This window comes from Scardinius erythrophthalmus, assembly GCF_964197995.2.
Source record: "Scardinius erythrophthalmus genome assembly, chromosome: 23".
In the NCBI taxonomy this organism is placed as follows: domain Eukaryota; kingdom Metazoa; phylum Chordata; class Actinopteri; order Cypriniformes; family Leuciscidae; genus Scardinius; species Scardinius erythrophthalmus.
This window is the reverse complement of record NC_138243.1, coordinates 21,311,651-21,328,919: the sequence shown is the minus strand read 5'-3', so window position 1 is coordinate 21,328,919 and position 17,269 is coordinate 21,311,651. Positions and strand designations below refer to the sequence as shown.

Below are 17,269 nucleotides of genomic sequence, written 5' to 3'. Positions count from 1 at the left end.
ACGTTACTTACTTGTTCCCTCCTCTGACACCATACCTAGACCCTCTGCTTTATTCTGCCTCTCAAAAGCGTTCAGGTCCAAAACACTGCAAAAGATGGCCAAACACTGATTTAATGAAGCTATTAACTAGTGTGTGAATGTGAGATGACAAATGCCTCCAGTTAAAATATACCTGCAGGTCTGCATTAGAGCCTGGACACTGAGGAAGAAACCCACATCTTTCTTGTCTTTCAGATAGTCCAGCATTTTCTGCAAGCAAATAGTCAATCCTGTTACAGCTGAGCATTAGTGCAGGGTCTAATTCACTGTCTTGTCTCCATGCAGACTCCTAACTAACCTGTTGGACCTCGCAGTTCCCGCCATTTAGAATAGAAATACCAAGTTTTAAGGTGGAAGAGACCATGCACCCTGTCTCACCTGTACGAAAAAAAAAAAAAAAAAAAGTGTTTTTAGGATGGCATGTAGAACAATAAATGGAAAGTTCAACCTTAAAAAAAGATCCAATAGTGTTTGTGTGTGTGTGTGCAAGCCAAGGGTGACCATGTACCCTTGCAGGCACTAATCATCTGTAGGACCATCTCAGCAGCCCCTCGGTTGTGTAGACGGGCCTGCTGGTAGAGGAGTCTTTGCTTTTCCATCTCTTTTTCCTGTAGGGTTAAACATGGAAAAATAAACTGCCTGAACGCCTTTAATGTGTCCTATTTCTCACAAACCATTCTTTCTGCTCAATCTCACTGCTCCACTACAGCAATTGAACTACAGAAACCATAACTAACCATAAAAGTAAAATCATCTTTCTTTATAAGCGATAATGATTATTTTTCAATCTTGATCAGGTGCTACTTGTCATTCAAGTCTTATTTGTGTGCTTTTCAAGATCCTGTTATGAAAATGTTGTTCATTATGTCTGTGGGCGTCAGACAATGATATGTAGAGTGACAATTAAAGTCACTTGCAGTTTCATGTGTTGCGTAAAGAAAATTATCTCAGTGGGTATTTCTAAATTTAGAAACTGGTATTTCTGTGAAGAAGATAAAGGACAGCAGCGAGCAATTTATTGTTATCATCAACTCAAAACAATGAGTACTGTCGTTGTAGGAAAAACGTCAGTGAGCCGTAGTGGGGGTCTCATTAGTGGAAGTTTGTGGACAAAAAAGGTTGATTGTCAATTGTCGATAGTTTAAGATGTATGATCAAGATTACGCCATTTGCATGTCGCTTTTCACCACAAATTCTGCTGTTAAACATGGTTGTTTAAAACTAAGTTGCAATAATGTAGGCTAACAACATCAACAGAAGTCTCGTAACTCACAGTAAGGCTTTAAAGGTTTATAAAGTAAAAATCAATTTCTCTATATGGAAATTGATTTAAGTTGTAAACCTTTTTACTTTTGGAACCCAACTGTTGCACTCTATTTCTGTGTGAGCTGTGCTTCATACATGACTACACTATTGATAATTGACAACGGATCTTTTTTGTTCACAAATTTTGCTAACGTGTTCTCACCTTAACTGAAAACTTGTAAAACTTAGACATCTAGTCTAACGGCATTCTCGCATATATGTCTAAATATTTTATAAAACAAACTGGATATATTTTAGTTAAAATGCGATTATAATAGTGTTAAGGCGAAATTGGGTGATTGTGAGTGCTTCACATTTATAAAAGATTTTGGCACCGCTGATTATTCTTTTTATATTAAAAAACTCTGTTCTCTTTCACTCATGTTCATTTAGCATGCTCCCAATCAACCCCACCATCATCATTAGTTATGGGATAGTCATACTAATTTCCCACGTTTGTTTATCAGAGCAAACGTTGGACTACAGTAAACTCTCCTGATGGCTTTGCATCTCACAGAGAAACAAAGAGCCATACAGGTGTTACTCATCTACAGCTCTGTCTCCTATTGGGAAGTGAACGATAAACAAAATATACATAACCCTTAGCCCACATTACCAAACATCATACAACTTATTTTGAAATAAAAGGGAATTGTAATTAAATGCAATTATTTTAAATTGTAGATATTTGAACAAATACAATTCCATAATGTTATCATTGAAATGATAATAAAAGCAAGCTTTTTATTACAAAAATAAAAGGTAGCGCAAAGTGACAATTTTGAAAGCAAATACAAAAGCTGGCTTACTTACAGAAGCTTGCTTTTCCAAAAATGAACTGAATCATAAAATTTATAATTAAAAAATGACTGCATGCATAATATACCCCCCTCCCAAACCTCCCACCCCACCCATGCCACCCCCCTCCCATGTAAGCCTGGCCTAAACACCCAAAAGTGTGTGCATTTCTTCTTACCATGTCTTTACATAAATGCTCAGGCTGAGTGTGTATATGTGTATGGCGCATACAATCCACTTCATCATAGGTGTTCCTGTGTGTTTGTTCCTCTGTGAGTGTGTGTAGACTAGGAGACTGCTCTGGCTTTAACTGTAGTCTGTGTGTCAGTATACTATGTCAGTATGGGGGGAAAACATTAATTAATCATTTTCACATAATTAGTGTGAATGAGTTAAAGTAAATTAAGGTAAGAAATAGAATAGAAAGCATAAATATGATCAAAAACATATACATATATAAGCCATCATTAGTGATTACTCAAACTGTGAAACACCATATATTAGTAAAATGCATGTTCACTTGACACCTCAATCATAAAGCTCACAGCAAGAAAACAATAAATCATCCAACATATCATTAAAAAGCAACCATTAGGATATAGTTTCTTTTGAACTTTTAAAGCTGCAACAGGTGAAATTTCACACTGAAATCTCTCTGAAGTCAACAATCCAGGAAATGTATAATTATATAATTGAAAATATAAGAATTAACTAAAATAATATAAATCACAAAAAAATTATAATTGTATAATATATAACTCCTATTTGGTTGATTTTGATTTCTTTATGAAATTCACCCTTGTAAGTTCATAACTGAATGGTACAACAAAAATAATAAAAAACATTTCCTTAAGCCCAAACTACTAAACACTTAATAATAATAATGATGTTTTGGTACAAACTGTAAAATGAGTCCAAATATGAGTCTTTTTCATATGTAACATATTTGTCAAGTAAATGTATTCAGGTCATTTTTTATGCATTTGTGTTTAGTTGGTGGCTCAAAGCTATGTCAACTGTAAAATAAAAAAAAACACCTTTAAAAATGTTTTAAAGATGCTGCAGTGTGATGATGTTATTAATACATTAATAATGAGTCAGATGGAGAGACAGAGATAGATCAGAGAGCACAGGCCAGTCAGAGAAACATAAGATATGATGTGAATGAATGGATGGATGGATGGATGGTACAGTGGTTGGTTTGGATGTCACTCTACCGCTTCTGTGTCTTCCCCGTCCCCAGCCCCCGGACTCCCCCTACCATCTCTGTCTGTCGCACCTCAAAGGGCATCTCCTCCTCTCCACCCTCCTCCTCCTCTCCCCCCTCATCCTCTTCACCGATGTGGCAACTCTAAATTCAACAGAGATGAAATAAGAATATTACATAGTGTGAGAGCCTATCAATTAATGGCTTTATAAATTTATAAAAGTAACAGTAAAGTAATATGTATACATTTGGTGTTAACGGTTTACCATAAGACAAAAAGGTCTCACCTTAGCCATGATATCAGCGTATGCCATGTATAAGTAATCTACATCCAATTTACTGTGACAGAGCAGAAGCAGGGACAAGGAGATAAATAACAACAATTCAAAGACAACCACAGATGTAAAAAGGTCTTCATTGTTTGAAATGATAATCCTAGAATATTTTTCTTTGTGTGTGTATATATATATATATAATATATATATATATATATATATATATATATATATATATATATATATATATATATTAGGGCTGTCAAAAGATTAATCGTGATTAATCGCATCCAAAATAAAAGTTTGTATTTAAATAATATATGTGTATGTACTGTGTATAATTATTTTGTATATATAAATACACACACATGCTTGTATATATTTAAGAAAAATGTGTAATTTATATATATAAAAATTATATCTATATATAATATAAATTATATATAAATATATACAGTATATGTATGCAAATATTTCTTAAATATATACATGCATGTGTGTGTATTTATATATATATATATACTAATTTTTTGTATAATCAGACTGACATTATCCAGTACTTATATATTGCTTTTATTTTGTAATAGGTGATTACATTACATTGACAAAAACCATGTGAACAACGTGAATAGCTTGAGCTGTCCGTATAACAGTCAGTGGTTATGGCCATGTGATCATCTCTTTTTGCACCAGGAGCCAATTGTGTCATTCACTAACAAGTAGTGTGACGGGATCTCACCTCTTCTCAGTGAGGGCAGTGCGACTAAAATGAAGGATGAGCTGATGAAGAGGGTCTGGCTTTGTCTCCTTTTCCTCTTCTTCCTCTTCTTCCTCCTCCATTGCTTTCTACATCGGTGAGAACAAAAACTATATCATGTGGATTACATCACAAAAAAATTGCTAAAATGCATGTGTGAGCACATACAGACAGGTCATCAATCATTCTGTCCTCAAAGGAATATCCTTCGGTGTGGATCCAGTTCCGCTTGTACCCATCTAGGAACATGTTAGATGCTCTATGGCTGAAAGAGAGATGGTAAACATTTATCTGTCTCCAATCCTGTTACCCCCTTTTCTCATCATTTTATTCTATGAAACAGACCGACTGACTCTCGTATGATAGTGTTTTGTCTTACCTGGGCAAGTTGTAAAGGGGAGTCATCCTGAAACAGGCCACCACCGCTCTACGTCGTTGCTTCGACAGCAGTTTGTGCCAAACCATTTTTTTGGACTTGAAAGGATGCTCTGTCTGAAGATGGAACAAAAGACATAAGTCTAAGAAGAGAAAAAAACAACTATACTGCAAGAACATACATTTTTATTTTTATCTGATTTTAAACCGCATTTAAATTTGGCTATTATTAATACATTGCTGTTCAGGCAACAAACTGGCGAATTTGACTGGGATACTGAAGTATAGTGGCAGTGTGGGTGAGTGGTCATCAAAATGTGATTTATTTGAGTTGCACTAGGATTTTCAAACCTTTAAATTCAAACTCACCACTTCAATGTGGTAGAGGACCGCAGAGACCTCCTGAACCCGCTTCACCACTTTCTCTGGAGCATCTGCATCTTCTGCCTTTCCTGCCATTTCCTTATACAGTGCCATCTGCCAGCGCATAGACGGGTTATCGACCTGAGAAGAGAGAGATAGCATTCGGGTTCCTGCAAAAACACTTTAACATCAACACCAACACAAACATGCAGACATACACTTACCTTGCCCTGGAGGTGCAGGTTATTTTGCAAGAACTCTCTCACCTCCTCATCTGTGTCTTTCTATGGGTCAACAACACAACAGACTGGCTGAGTTTACCTTTTTTGCTGACCAACCTAAGTGAAACTTTATAACAACATCTAGGCTTGGAGATAGATAGGGAGACAGACAGATATACGGTGATCACACTACCAAAGAATAGCGTGTCTTGGCCAGGTTAATGAGCTCCTGATCTGCAGGAGAGCACATGTTAAGTCCAATGGGAAGCATTTTCTTCAGGGATGCTACAATGAGGGACGTTTGAACAGAGTATCGATCTCCACGTCTCTTTTTTTTGGTACGCTCCACATCCGAGCCACCAGCCTGAGATGAAAGCAAAATTCAAAGCATGACAACTGATATAGACATCATGAAATAACTTTCAGTGAGACCTTATGGCATCTTATGAAAAGATTTTCATATTGAATGATGTGCTAACAAAGTCTGTTGACCAAAAAAATGGAAGTCCAACTCAAGATTTTACATTCATTTCATTGAGCAAAATACAAAGCTTCCTGTTCCCTAACAAGGACCTAGACTGCTAAACAAAACAATCCATCCTTACTTGAAGACATTATTTCAGTCATTAGGTTTTATCTTTAAGTTAGGACTTCTTTAGAGAACAGTCCTTGGAAAGGAGTCATTCTGATTAATAGGGTGATTAAGAGGGAAGGGAGGGTAAATGTTCAGGGTTGCTTTTCATCAGAATAGACAACAACATTGGGGCTTAGTGGGGAAGACAAGGCATATTTGGTCTGAAGCTAAAATCTCAATTCTAATCTTAACAGAGGTGACAACATTAAAAAGGGGGAAATTCATTCAACTGAAACGTCATCTTAGCGTAGACACATAATAAAAGCAGGCACTATAGATGGGCTGGTACTATAACGTGTTAGTGCAGCTTAATACACTCCATGCATTGAAAAGGTCTGCAAGGACATGCACGGTCATAACAAGCTCAGACTCAGGGGGAAGAAGAAGAGGAGCTAAAAAAACACTGTAAAACTCATTCAGTGGCGTTAATTATAAAACTAAAGGGGATTTAATCGCTTTTGACTCATTTTGGGTTGCCAAAGTTAAGAAACTCAACCCACAGAGGCAATCATTTCAGTACGCTTGATCACACATGTCCTGTTTGCACCAATTTGCCCCTCCAATCCAGCACTTTCAGAGTTTCAGACATTAGGTCTCATTTAGAAAACATGAGCAAAATAAATTGTATGTAACTGAACTGAATGCAAAGATTAAGTAAGAATGGTTTTAGACAAAAATCATTCTGCTCATGCTTCATGAATGAGAACCATTGTGGGTGAAAGAATATAGTATGTCAATCTAATTTGGTGTACTGACCCTGTGGTCTTGGTCTTAACCTTGTAAAGTCGTTGTGAATCATATTTTATGCATCAGAGCAGGCTTTTTATGGCTTATATACTATGATATAGTGAGAATATGAGGACATACTTAGGGAGGACAAGAAACACCTCAATTTGATTTATATGGCCAAAAAGTAAGATTAAATTCTGATAGCCTGTAATGAATTAAATCTTTATAACAGTATATTAGACTACTTGTATAAAATGCATTAAATTAGCTGTTGTTACTCTACATCTTCCAATAATATGTCTTAGCATGATGCTGAAAAACCTGTTGTACACAATCTACTTCATGCCCTCTGTTGTCTGATTGATAGTTTATACTTTTTAAAATGCTTAGTTTTATGATCAAAGCTCTGTAATTTTTCATCATAGGGAGCAAAACATAATGCGATGCAACACAATGATGATTGAGAGATAATAAACATTCCTCAAAAGTCTGATGCATCATATCTGATACTCACATTTTAACATGACTTTTATAAATAATGATCTATGGATAATCAATTAAAGCGAAGTTATTTCAGTCCAGTAAGTGTTCATCTTGAAGTATTACTAACAATGTATAGTTATTATTACATTTACTTAATAAAAATATCTAAAGATTTCTTAGTAAGACACGTGTACACAACGTGAAGGGGGACGTTTTACTTAAAGGCTTTTAAAAAGTATAAACTATCAATAAGACAATGGAAGCCATGTAGTAAATTGAGTACAATAGGTTTTTCAGCAAAGTTTTGATCACATAGATAATTTAGAGGCCTTAGAAATTTGTGTCTCAAATATGATACAGTAGGATTTATAGGGTTAAGACCACCCAGAATCAAATAAACATGGCCTTGGTGTGGGTCTCATAGCTTGGACCGACACATCTTGGTCTGGGTCTTAATGGCTCCATTAGTGATCTGGATTTGGGTCTTGGGTATCTGATATTGTCTTCAACCCTGGTCTGAATAAAATAATCAATGTATTATGTTGTGGTTGTTTCAGCTGTGGACCACTGTGTTAATGCAACTAACAATTAAAGCCAAGTTTTACAGGTTACGTTAGTCCTAAAGTATGTAAGTATAATTCCCTTTTCCACAATCCCACCTCAATCATTTGTTTTTGATTGCATCTGGGGTCGTGGGCTAAAAGGGGTGGATGGGGAGACAAAAATGGAACATCATGGATGTGTAAGCCATTGGATATAAGTACAGAAACAATTCCAGTTAAGGTGGGATTAAATAGGCACACATTAGAGGATGGACTCTAAATGCCCCCCTTTGTCAAGGAGGATGATGAAATATAAATTAATTGAGGTCAAATTCCATCACATGAATCCAGTTTAGGAAATGAACTGAAGTACAGTTTGAATAGTTTGATGTGTGAATTTCTGCAAATTTCTGAGTCTCAGTTGACTTCCTGAACAGATTAAAAAAATTGACCCCAACCTGCAGCCGTTATACAAAAAGAAAAGGAAGATAAGAGATGTATGAAGATCCCCATCCGAACTACAGTCCAACAGATGCAAACCGCTGTACAGGGTGATGGCACAGGCCTCCAGGGGCTCGGACCCTCTGCGACGGACATGGAATCAAGTGCCATGAGCCTGACTCTACAAAGAGTTCTTTCATCAAACGCCTCGATTCAGACTCCCCCCCTCACACACTGGCAGGACGACAGGCGCCCTTGTGGCCCTTGTGTCCATGGGGATGGGATTTTTCTTGAGACTGAGAGTGCTCAGAATATACCCATTTAACATAATTATTTACATTGTGTTATTATATTCTCCTAAATTCCCATTTTAAGCTGTGTATCCCTCAAAAATCTGATCCATAAAGAGCACTAGAGACACCATTTTAGGGAAAAAACACCATTATGCTTTTTATCATGATGCCCATCTACACATGAAACATGTAAAAAAAAAAAAAAAAAGAGTGTGTTATTCCTATAGACACTAGTCTTGTCAAACAGCTGTGAAATCACAGTTATGAGTGCCAGTGTGTCGAGGGAGTTGATGAAATGCCTCCCCCCCTAGATGTGAGGTGCCATGCGGTAGCACAGCAGTCGTGCAGACAGAGAAGCTAACCTCAGAGTCCCCGGTCTAGAAACCAACCAGCATCCAGATGAGAAAAAGAGGACAGGGCACAGTCAGAGAGAGAACACCATTAACACTGTCACCTAAATCCTGTAAAACGCACCCGAAAAGCACTTGCACATAATACCAGTAATCACTGGCGTTTTGTGGCAACAAGAATAAACTCAACGTCTTCAAAAAAAAGCATGAAAGCACTGCACACTTTACCTTTTGATGTGGGGCTTTGTTGCCAAATCAACCATTGGCTGTTGGTTTATTAACAATTTTAAGTTTTTGAAATTCAGAGTTAATATTGTTAACTAAAACTAATTGACAAAGTTGAAATAAAATATAAATATTAGATGAAAAAAATTAGAAATGTTGCCTTGGCAACTAAAACCAAATGTAGTCCAAAAATTACAAAAACTGAAATCAAAATAAATTAAATGTACATTTAAAAAAAAAAATTACTATAACGTAAACTAAAATTAAAATGCAAACTGATTAAAACAAATCTACTTCAAAATATTAATTTATTAAAATATTAAAATTAATAAAATATTAATATTAAATATTAATAATAATATTATATTATATAATGGTATATAAAATAATGGTATATAAATAATTCTAAAATAATGCTATTGACAACACAATGCTTAAGTCAGATTTTTTTTAATCAAATACCCCCCTCCCCCCTACAAAAAAAACAAACCTAATCTATAATATTATTATAAAAAATACCAATATATAAATTATATATGTGAATTTGCAGAACAGAAAAACTACTCAGACCACGTGATAATCAAATAATAAGAAATAAATGATCAAATATGAAAGTCTATTTCCCATTTATTGACGGTAGGGCCTCACCTTGCTCATCTTGCTCTTACTGTCAGCAGTGAGGAAGGACATATTGTTGATTTCATTCATCACCACAAAGTTTTGCTCCTCTCGCTTGAAATTCTGCATAGAGATATTACCGAGAGAATGAGAAGCGAAGCGAGGTACATAGAATTGTATGTTGTTGTGTTCAAATGTCATATGCTGTGGCTTCAATGAATGTGTTTATCATGACTACTGATACTGTATGTTTTTCTTTGTTTCATTCAAATAGACATTTGTCTCTTACATGAGATTTGGACCAGAAGATGAAGACCTCGCCCACCATGCGGAACAGTTCCTCGGCATCTGGGTCGCGACACGTCAGCCATCTTGCTCTAAAACCCATGTGACATTTAAAATGTCAAGACAACTAAAAACGATGCTATTAAAATAATCTACGAAGGAGCCACAAAATACCTGTTGTTATCCACATAGCGGATGAGAAGAGGGTAAAGAGCATACAGGTCTCTACAGAGAACTGCAAACTCATCTCTAATAGTTCCTTCCTCCTCATCCCCCTCAGATTTCCCCTCCATTCGCAGGTGCTCCTCCTCAGCCACTACTTTAGACGTTCGCTTCTTCAGCTTCTCCATGGTGGGAATGAAATGGGATTTGAGCATCTCTGGTTTGGCTCGGCTCACAATGGGCTGGGAGAACACTAGATCGAAACAAGGATATTATGTTGAAGATCAGGTTCAGTGCAAAATACAAGCCCAGACTTGAGAATAACAACTTCTCGTACCCGCAAGCCTCTTCATCCAGGAAGCTTCATCAATTCCCAAGTTGTTGACCACAATTTTCATGATACTTCCCAGGAGCTGGTTGAGGTGATCGGAGGTGACGTCTGTACACAGCTTACCCTCCAAATCAGGAAAGTTCTCCACTCCTCTCTCCCACCAGCGGGGTAGGTAGTTACATAGCATGGGCAGGGTGACCTCGATCACATGCGGCATTTCAGTGTAGCGAGCCCCTGATTCAGCCAGGTCTCCAATCTCTTTCAATAATATGTCTAGCTCAGGAATGTCCAAACACAGCTCTTGGACATGGTTCGGAAGGCCCAGGACTGTAGATAAAAGGAAAAAAATGGAATAATAAAAATCAGATACAAATACAGAAACAGATTTATATTTGGTGCTCAAGAGACATTTCCTATCATTATCAATGTTGAAAACAGTTGCACTGCTTAATATTTTTGTGGAAACCATGATCATATTTTCAGGATTCTTTAAGGAATAGAAAGTTTAAAAGAACAGCGTTTATTTGAAATATAAAATTTCTTTGTTTGTAACATTATAAATGTATTTTATTGAATTGAAGTGTAGCTGAAAAGAGATGACTTACTAGCTCTTTCTCTGGGTGTCTTGGTAGTGTAGACTGAAAACGCATTATACTCATTAAGATTGGGCTCCAGGTAGGCCACAGGCATGGCTGCAGCAAGATGAGCAAGACATTCTCCAAGGGCTGGTCTATGCCTAATGCACATAAAAAGGAAAAATATAAAAAACCCAACCCCACTGTCACATACATTTATACACACATACACACACAAATACAAACCTCTCTGCATGAGGTGTTTTTACTGTACCAAGAGAGTAGATGCTACACATGATTCGGTAGCATGACATCTGCAAATCGTCCACTAACAGAGGCAAGACAGAGAGACGCAAAATAATTTAACTACTATATATTAATTTTAAAATGAACATATAATTTAGTTTTCAAAAAAGGTCCTTACGCATAACATCATCTCCAAATTGGTGCTGAGCGATGTGGTCAAACAGCGAAGTGAGGACAGGGAGCAGAGCTGTTGTGGTGTAGTTAATATTCTGAGACACGCCTTTCACTGGCTGAGAGACAAAAGACACAGATGGACTCGTGGCGTGCAAAAATAATGCCGGAAATAAACACCTTGTGATACTAGCATTACTAAAGTTGCACCTGATTGCCTTTGGACACTTTGCCAAGTTTGAGGTTTTCCACCATCTTTTCAATGTCATCAGCTGCACTCTCAAAGAACGAACGCAGCCCTGCTTTTACGATCTCAGGCCCGGATTTCATTACAGTTCTGTTAAAGTCAGAAAAAAAAAAAAAAAGACAAAACAGGGGTGTCAAACTCAGTTCCTGGAGGGCCACTGTCCAGCAGAGTTTAGCTTCAATCCTAATGAAACACACCTGAACCAGCTATTCAAGAGCTGTGTTCGAAATCAGCCCCTATACCCTCATTCACTATTCCCTACATTACTCCACTAATATAGTCCACTTGAAGGAGTGAATGAAAACGAGTGACGGAATTAGGAAACTGAATGCGCTGGAAGCGCTGCCGCTTTAGCATAGTTTGTGCTTGCTGTTTAATAATCATTTGAAACTAAACAAACTGGCAGCTCCAGCAGTAATGAAAAGATTTATCTTGAACACGGCCATGGAAACTAACATGTATAAACCTTAATTAAACAAAATAATAATTGATTAAAAAGGAATTTATACCTGTATGATCTTACGCTCTAGCCACGTAGGACCTAGCCTGACTAAGTCCGACTTCCTACTTCCGCTCAATTTCATTTCGCTTCTGTAGTCAGTCTGAGATAGCAGCCTATCTTTCAGTTTTCCAGCGGCCTTCGGACGGCCGGGCCAATCAACGAACAGAGGGCGGGCTGAGAGCCGTGACGTAGATGCTGATTGTACCGTGGATGCGTAGATTTACTTCACATAATCTGCAAAAGTCGTTCACAGCCATGTTTACTCCGGTATTTCGCTCGATGGTTTTGTTTTCGCATCATACATGTGTTTACAGTGGAAGTTAGATGCGGCTGAGCATGCGCATAACACACGCCATAACCAAACGCCATGTGATTGGCTTACGGGTAACCAATGATTTTAAACTTCAGACAAGCGCCCCTCCGCGAGAAAGAAAACACTTTTCAATTGTGCCATGCCAGACTCTGTCTACAAAGCAAAGCGAAGTAGCAGAGTTTGGTATTACCAGGCTACATAGGACCAGTGGTTTGGAAAATGGATGAATTGATGATTCAGCTGCAGGTGCCATCTTCGACCCTCACAGTGCATTATGGGTATTCTCTAGCTGTTGAGCGTACATTGGTTGTACACTCGGTATTGCGGTGCATGCATTGTGGGATTGAACGAGTGCACTTGATTACATCCACTATGGTTTTGGACACAACAAAAATGTCTGTCCCCTCAAACGGTGCCCTAATTAAGGGTATGGGGGTGATTTCGGACACAGCCAAGGTCTTTAGGATTACTATAAACTTCCAGACAGGTGTTTTGAAGCTGGTTGGAGCTACACTCTGGCCCTCCAGGAGTAGAGTTTGACACATTTGAGATACAACATACAACTGTTGTGCTACTGGTCTCTATTCTGATTGACAACTCATTTTAATGACTTACCTGGCATCAAGTGAGCGTGCAAGGATATGAAGGCAGTTGACAATAGCAGGTGCATCCGTACCTATATATCACAAACAGATGGTATTACATCAAGGATAGATATTCAGCTTTTTTTAAAACCATAAACACTGAGGTAAAGCACATTAGATGCTCTACTGAGATAATGGAGAGAAACACACAAAAGAAAGGTAAAACACTCGAAATAAAAGTAATAAGAAAACGGAAAGGAAAAGTGATGGAGGACAGCAGAGTACATCTTACCAAAGAGAAACACTCTGTGTCGCACCAGGGCAGACATCTTACAGAAGATACTGATACCAAATTAAAGGAAATCAAACAAACATAAGAATGAACGTGAGAGAAAGAGGGAAAAGAAAGCAGCAAGAGGAACAGGGTGAAATAAAAAGTTTTAAAAAATGTAATGTGAAAGAATCTTGTATTTGACATTAACATCATATCAGACTGTTTAAGTGTCTGTGTGTTGTTACCTTGCAATCATCTCTTTTTCCTTGTTTGAGGCGTGTCCGCCACTGCCCAGGATTTTGGCCGGCGTGGACAGGAAGTAGAGGCAGTGGTTTTTAAAATACTGATTTATCAAAGGCAGAAGAATCTGAGGAGGACAGAAATATTTCACACACATTATTTACAGTCCTGATCAAACGTTAAATGCAAAAAGATTTCTTGGGAGTATAGACCACCTTGGCAAAGAACTTAATCTCTTGTTCGTGCGGCGACTTTTCCACACGGCCACTGCTCACAACTGCCTCTGTAAACATAAATGTCACAGAAAATGTAGTTAATCTCAGTTCATCCACAAATTCATGCAACACAAAAGAATGCAGTTTTACCAAGATGTGCTATGAACTCCTGGGCAATGTCCATCCACTTTAGCAGCTTCTGTAGGAAGCCATACGTAAAACGCTTCTCAATAGATGAAATGTCACTTTCCATATCTTTGAGCCCCCTGGACAGAGAGATTTTAGACAATCACAATTATAGCAATTACATTATTTTGGAGTATAAATATGGGTTTCAGTGGCTCCTGTACCTTGTCACAGCATATCCATGGAGTTGCAGAAACTTGAGTAGCTCATATGCTTTCTCCCTATCTCGTGCCTTTTCTTTAGCTGTCAGTGTGTCATAAGGCACAAGCAAAGGGTGTGTCCCTCCACCTAAGTACAAACACATCAAGAGAGATGTTGAAAAACTAAAATGAGCTGCAGGAAAATCATTTAAAAAAGGCTGTTTATTGGTCAGACATTGGAGAGAGGCTAACCTTTTGATTGTAACTCCATTTTCTTCTTGCGGCCCCAGGTGTTATGGTAGTTTTCTGCAAGCTGCTCTGCCATGGACTAGAAAACGCAGTGTGCTGTTAGCCATGGTGCTTTCAATTGTATTGAATTGGTGATGTTGAACTAATTGGGGTTGTGCTGTCTTTCTTTCAATCATTGTGTACCTGTAGCTCTCTGGACAGTGTCATGCCTGAGATGTCAATGGGCTGAGGGCTGTAGCCATGACTGGGGTCATAGGTTGCCTAGGAAAAGAAATTGTAAAAACACTGCATTTGTGAATTATGATATCATACTCATATTTAGAGTATCAGTAATATATGCAATTTGTTGTTTAATATGTGAAACAAAAGTCACAAAACTTAATTTAGAGTTTTAGATACAGCAGTATTTGGTTAGTATCTCAATATTTTCCACTCTATCCTTTATTATATCTATCCTCGCTTACCTGTGCAGTCTGTGAGATCTTGCGTGCTGTCTTCTCTGTTTTCTCGTCATCTCCATCTCTGGCTTTGTCCAATGTCCACTCCCAGGCAATCATGGCTTTCATGGACTCTTTAATAGGCCAGCGGTAGATTTCTTTATCCTAATGCAAATATTATTACATTAAAACATATGATATGAGGCACTTACAAATAACCAAATAGCACTATGGAGTCTGAGAGAGTGAAAATGTAATATATGATGTCTGTTACCTTTTCAGAGAATGTTTTGTAAGGCCTGAGCATGGGATGAGTCTTGGCATTTTCATCCAACACCTCACCAAAAGTCCAGTTGTTTTGGATCTGGTGGATTAAAAGGCACTGGTAAAACTCTTATACAAATAAATAAATAACACACTACCAGCCACCTAGCAAAACGATAGATTGATAGATCGATTGATGGATAGTATAATATAATTATATAGATAGATAGATAGATAGATAGATAGATAGATAGATAGATAGATAGATAGATAGATAGATAGATAGATAGATAGATAGATAGATAGATAGATAGATAGATAGATAGATAGATAGAAAGAATAATATATACCTTTTCAAAAGCCCATCTGTCATGTGTGTATTCTGCATATCTGTTGATGAAACCATCCAACTTCTCAGGAATGATAGTGCTATAAAAAAGAGAGAATCACAACAGCATAATTAATCAAATATTTGACGTTTTGTCAATTTGATAAATCTCACTAAAAAGAATAATTAAATAAATAAATGTACTTAGTGGTATCGACAGGTTTGGGGTCAAAGTTGCCCTCAGCATCAACAGAAGCCTTTTTCTCTGTTTTGGAGGAGTAGCTGGCATCCACATAATCGGGAGGAATTGCTCCAGCGATCGCACATATGCAAGGCATGGCAATTTTGAATAGCTCTGCATCAAATTTCTTTTGGTGGACACAAATTAAAAAGCTATTTATTATGTTATTCTGTAATTTGAATACATTTTGGGGACAGAATAACACTAATACTCTCTCAAACAGCTCAGCAATAGATCCCACCTTGTGAGCCAGAGATTCAAAAATTCCCCAGAAGAGTTTACGAGTGAGATGAAGCTCTTCCTCTGATGATACGCCAAAGTTAGCCCAGCCATTGGGCAAACAATAATATTTCCAACAACGCTCATAATGATTAGTAAGCAGCTGCAAAATAATGACAGACAGATGAGATGACTATAGCAACCATCTTAAATTCATTGACGTGTAATGATATAATCTCATACCTTAAGGGGCATTTTAGCATACTCATTCAGAATCGGCACATCAAATACCAGCCGCCTGAGGAGGTGCTGAAGCATGGAAGGACGCAGGTACCTGTAAAACAATAAGCAACCCCAAAATGAATTTTGAATGCATATTTGTTTTATTGGCATTTGTTGTAGTGCACAATTCGTTTTGGGTAGGTTACTCTAAAAAATTTATTAATTATTAGCTACCAATTACATCTTCAACAAGTGTAATTAGAATACTGTCCTAATTACATTACTTTTTAAAGGGAAAAGTAATTAAATTACAGTAATTAATTGCTTAGTAATGAATTACACCCAACACTGCACACAAGTTACCTGCACAAAGACATGAGACATTCCTCGATAACATCTCTCTGAGCTTTGGTAAGAGAGCGTCCTCGGGACAGCCTGTAGATGGTGTGAAGCATAGAGTCGATCATGATGGCGCGGTGGTCCGTTCCGGCGAACAAAGGAGCACATTTAGTGATGAGAGGCAGCACAGCGGAGCACAGGTAACGGTTCAGAGCAAGGGCCATTTCTGTAGTGCTGAATGCAGCCTTAGAGAAAGAACAGGATAATAATTGTGACGGTACTGCAGATAGTTATGTAAAGAGAATAGGAAACGATGAAAGCAAGACTTGAACCCGCATTTTCCATGTGAGCACCATCATTTGAATGCGGACACAGACAGCATTTCTGTTAGTGAAGAATGATACAGCAGACATCTTACTGTGTCTAAGGAAGCTGCTGCTCTCATGTCAGGCAGGAAGCCCACTTCTAGTACATGCAACAGGAAGTCCTGGTTGTCGATGCCATAAACTCTGTCCAGGAACAGGACCATTGGTGCTTTATGATCAGGCACGAAACTAGCAGACATCTTTGGTTCAATGATGCTGTTATCTGAAATGTAATGAGTTTAGTAAGATAGGAAGTGTGAGAAAAGTAAGGATTCAAGCTTCCATCTACAAACTCTTTACTTGCTACCTTTTCCAAAAGCAGGTATCTGGACTGGCAAGCTGATCACACCAACAAGATCTTCAATGGGCACAAGAGACCTAAGAATGGCCCTGATTCTCAAAGCCTCACCTTTACCAGCCTGGATCAACTATACAAACAGACAGGAAGTGTGAGATGTTCAATCATGTCAGATCTCATT

The 17,269-nt window shown here is 37.7% G+C and overlaps 1 protein-coding gene across 3 annotated transcripts in view; it reads right to left on the bottom strand.

The window, feature by feature from the left end:
• The window catches only part of ryr1a (ryanodine receptor 1a (skeletal)), a 52,286-nt gene that overhangs the window by 12,918 nt on the left and 22,099 nt on the right, over positions 1–17,269 (bottom strand). For 2 of the 3 annotated variants that reach the window (XM_081353629.1, XM_081353630.1), the window contains exons 48-84: positions 17,098–17,218; positions 16,844–17,013; positions 16,450–16,670; positions 16,108–16,198; positions 15,887–16,027; positions 15,609–15,772; positions 15,427–15,505; positions 15,087–15,176; positions 14,840–14,977; positions 14,559–14,636; positions 14,379–14,454; positions 14,151–14,274; positions 13,951–14,066; positions 13,801–13,868; positions 13,591–13,712; positions 13,364–13,413; positions 13,103–13,163; positions 11,636–11,762; positions 11,433–11,544; positions 11,255–11,336; positions 11,039–11,169; positions 10,440–10,760; positions 10,115–10,355; positions 9,945–10,032; positions 9,686–9,778; positions 5,534–5,704; positions 5,344–5,403; positions 5,126–5,260; positions 4,761–4,873; positions 4,550–4,646; positions 4,364–4,470; positions 3,637–3,688; positions 3,422–3,493; positions 548–647; positions 338–417; positions 173–249; positions 12–85 (exon numbers count right to left, since the gene is read on the bottom strand). In XM_081353629.1, coding sequence (XP_081209755.1) covers positions 12–85; positions 173–249; positions 338–417; positions 548–647; positions 3,422–3,493; positions 3,637–3,688; positions 4,364–4,470; positions 4,550–4,646; positions 4,761–4,873; positions 5,126–5,260; positions 5,344–5,403; positions 5,534–5,704; positions 9,686–9,778; positions 9,945–10,032; positions 10,115–10,355; positions 10,440–10,760; positions 11,039–11,169; positions 11,255–11,336; positions 11,433–11,544; positions 11,636–11,762; positions 13,103–13,163; positions 13,364–13,413; positions 13,591–13,712; positions 13,801–13,868; positions 13,951–14,066; positions 14,151–14,274; positions 14,379–14,454; positions 14,559–14,636; positions 14,840–14,977; positions 15,087–15,176; positions 15,427–15,505; positions 15,609–15,772; positions 15,887–16,027; positions 16,108–16,198; positions 16,450–16,670; positions 16,844–17,013; positions 17,098–17,218 — 4,243 coding nt within the window. Of the gene's footprint in view, positions 1–11; positions 86–172; positions 250–337; positions 418–547; positions 648–3,421; positions 3,494–3,636; positions 3,689–4,363; positions 4,471–4,549; positions 4,647–4,760; positions 4,874–5,125; positions 5,261–5,343; positions 5,404–5,533; positions 5,705–8,824; positions 8,840–9,685; positions 9,779–9,944; positions 10,033–10,114; positions 10,356–10,439; positions 10,761–11,038; positions 11,170–11,254; positions 11,337–11,432; positions 11,545–11,635; positions 11,763–13,102; positions 13,164–13,363; positions 13,414–13,590; positions 13,713–13,800; positions 13,869–13,950; positions 14,067–14,150; positions 14,275–14,378; positions 14,455–14,558; positions 14,637–14,839; positions 14,978–15,086; positions 15,177–15,426; positions 15,506–15,608; positions 15,773–15,886; positions 16,028–16,107; positions 16,199–16,449; positions 16,671–16,843; positions 17,014–17,097; positions 17,219–17,269 lie in introns of all 3 variants that reach the window. The other variant, XM_081353631.1, reaches the window with a different exon arrangement.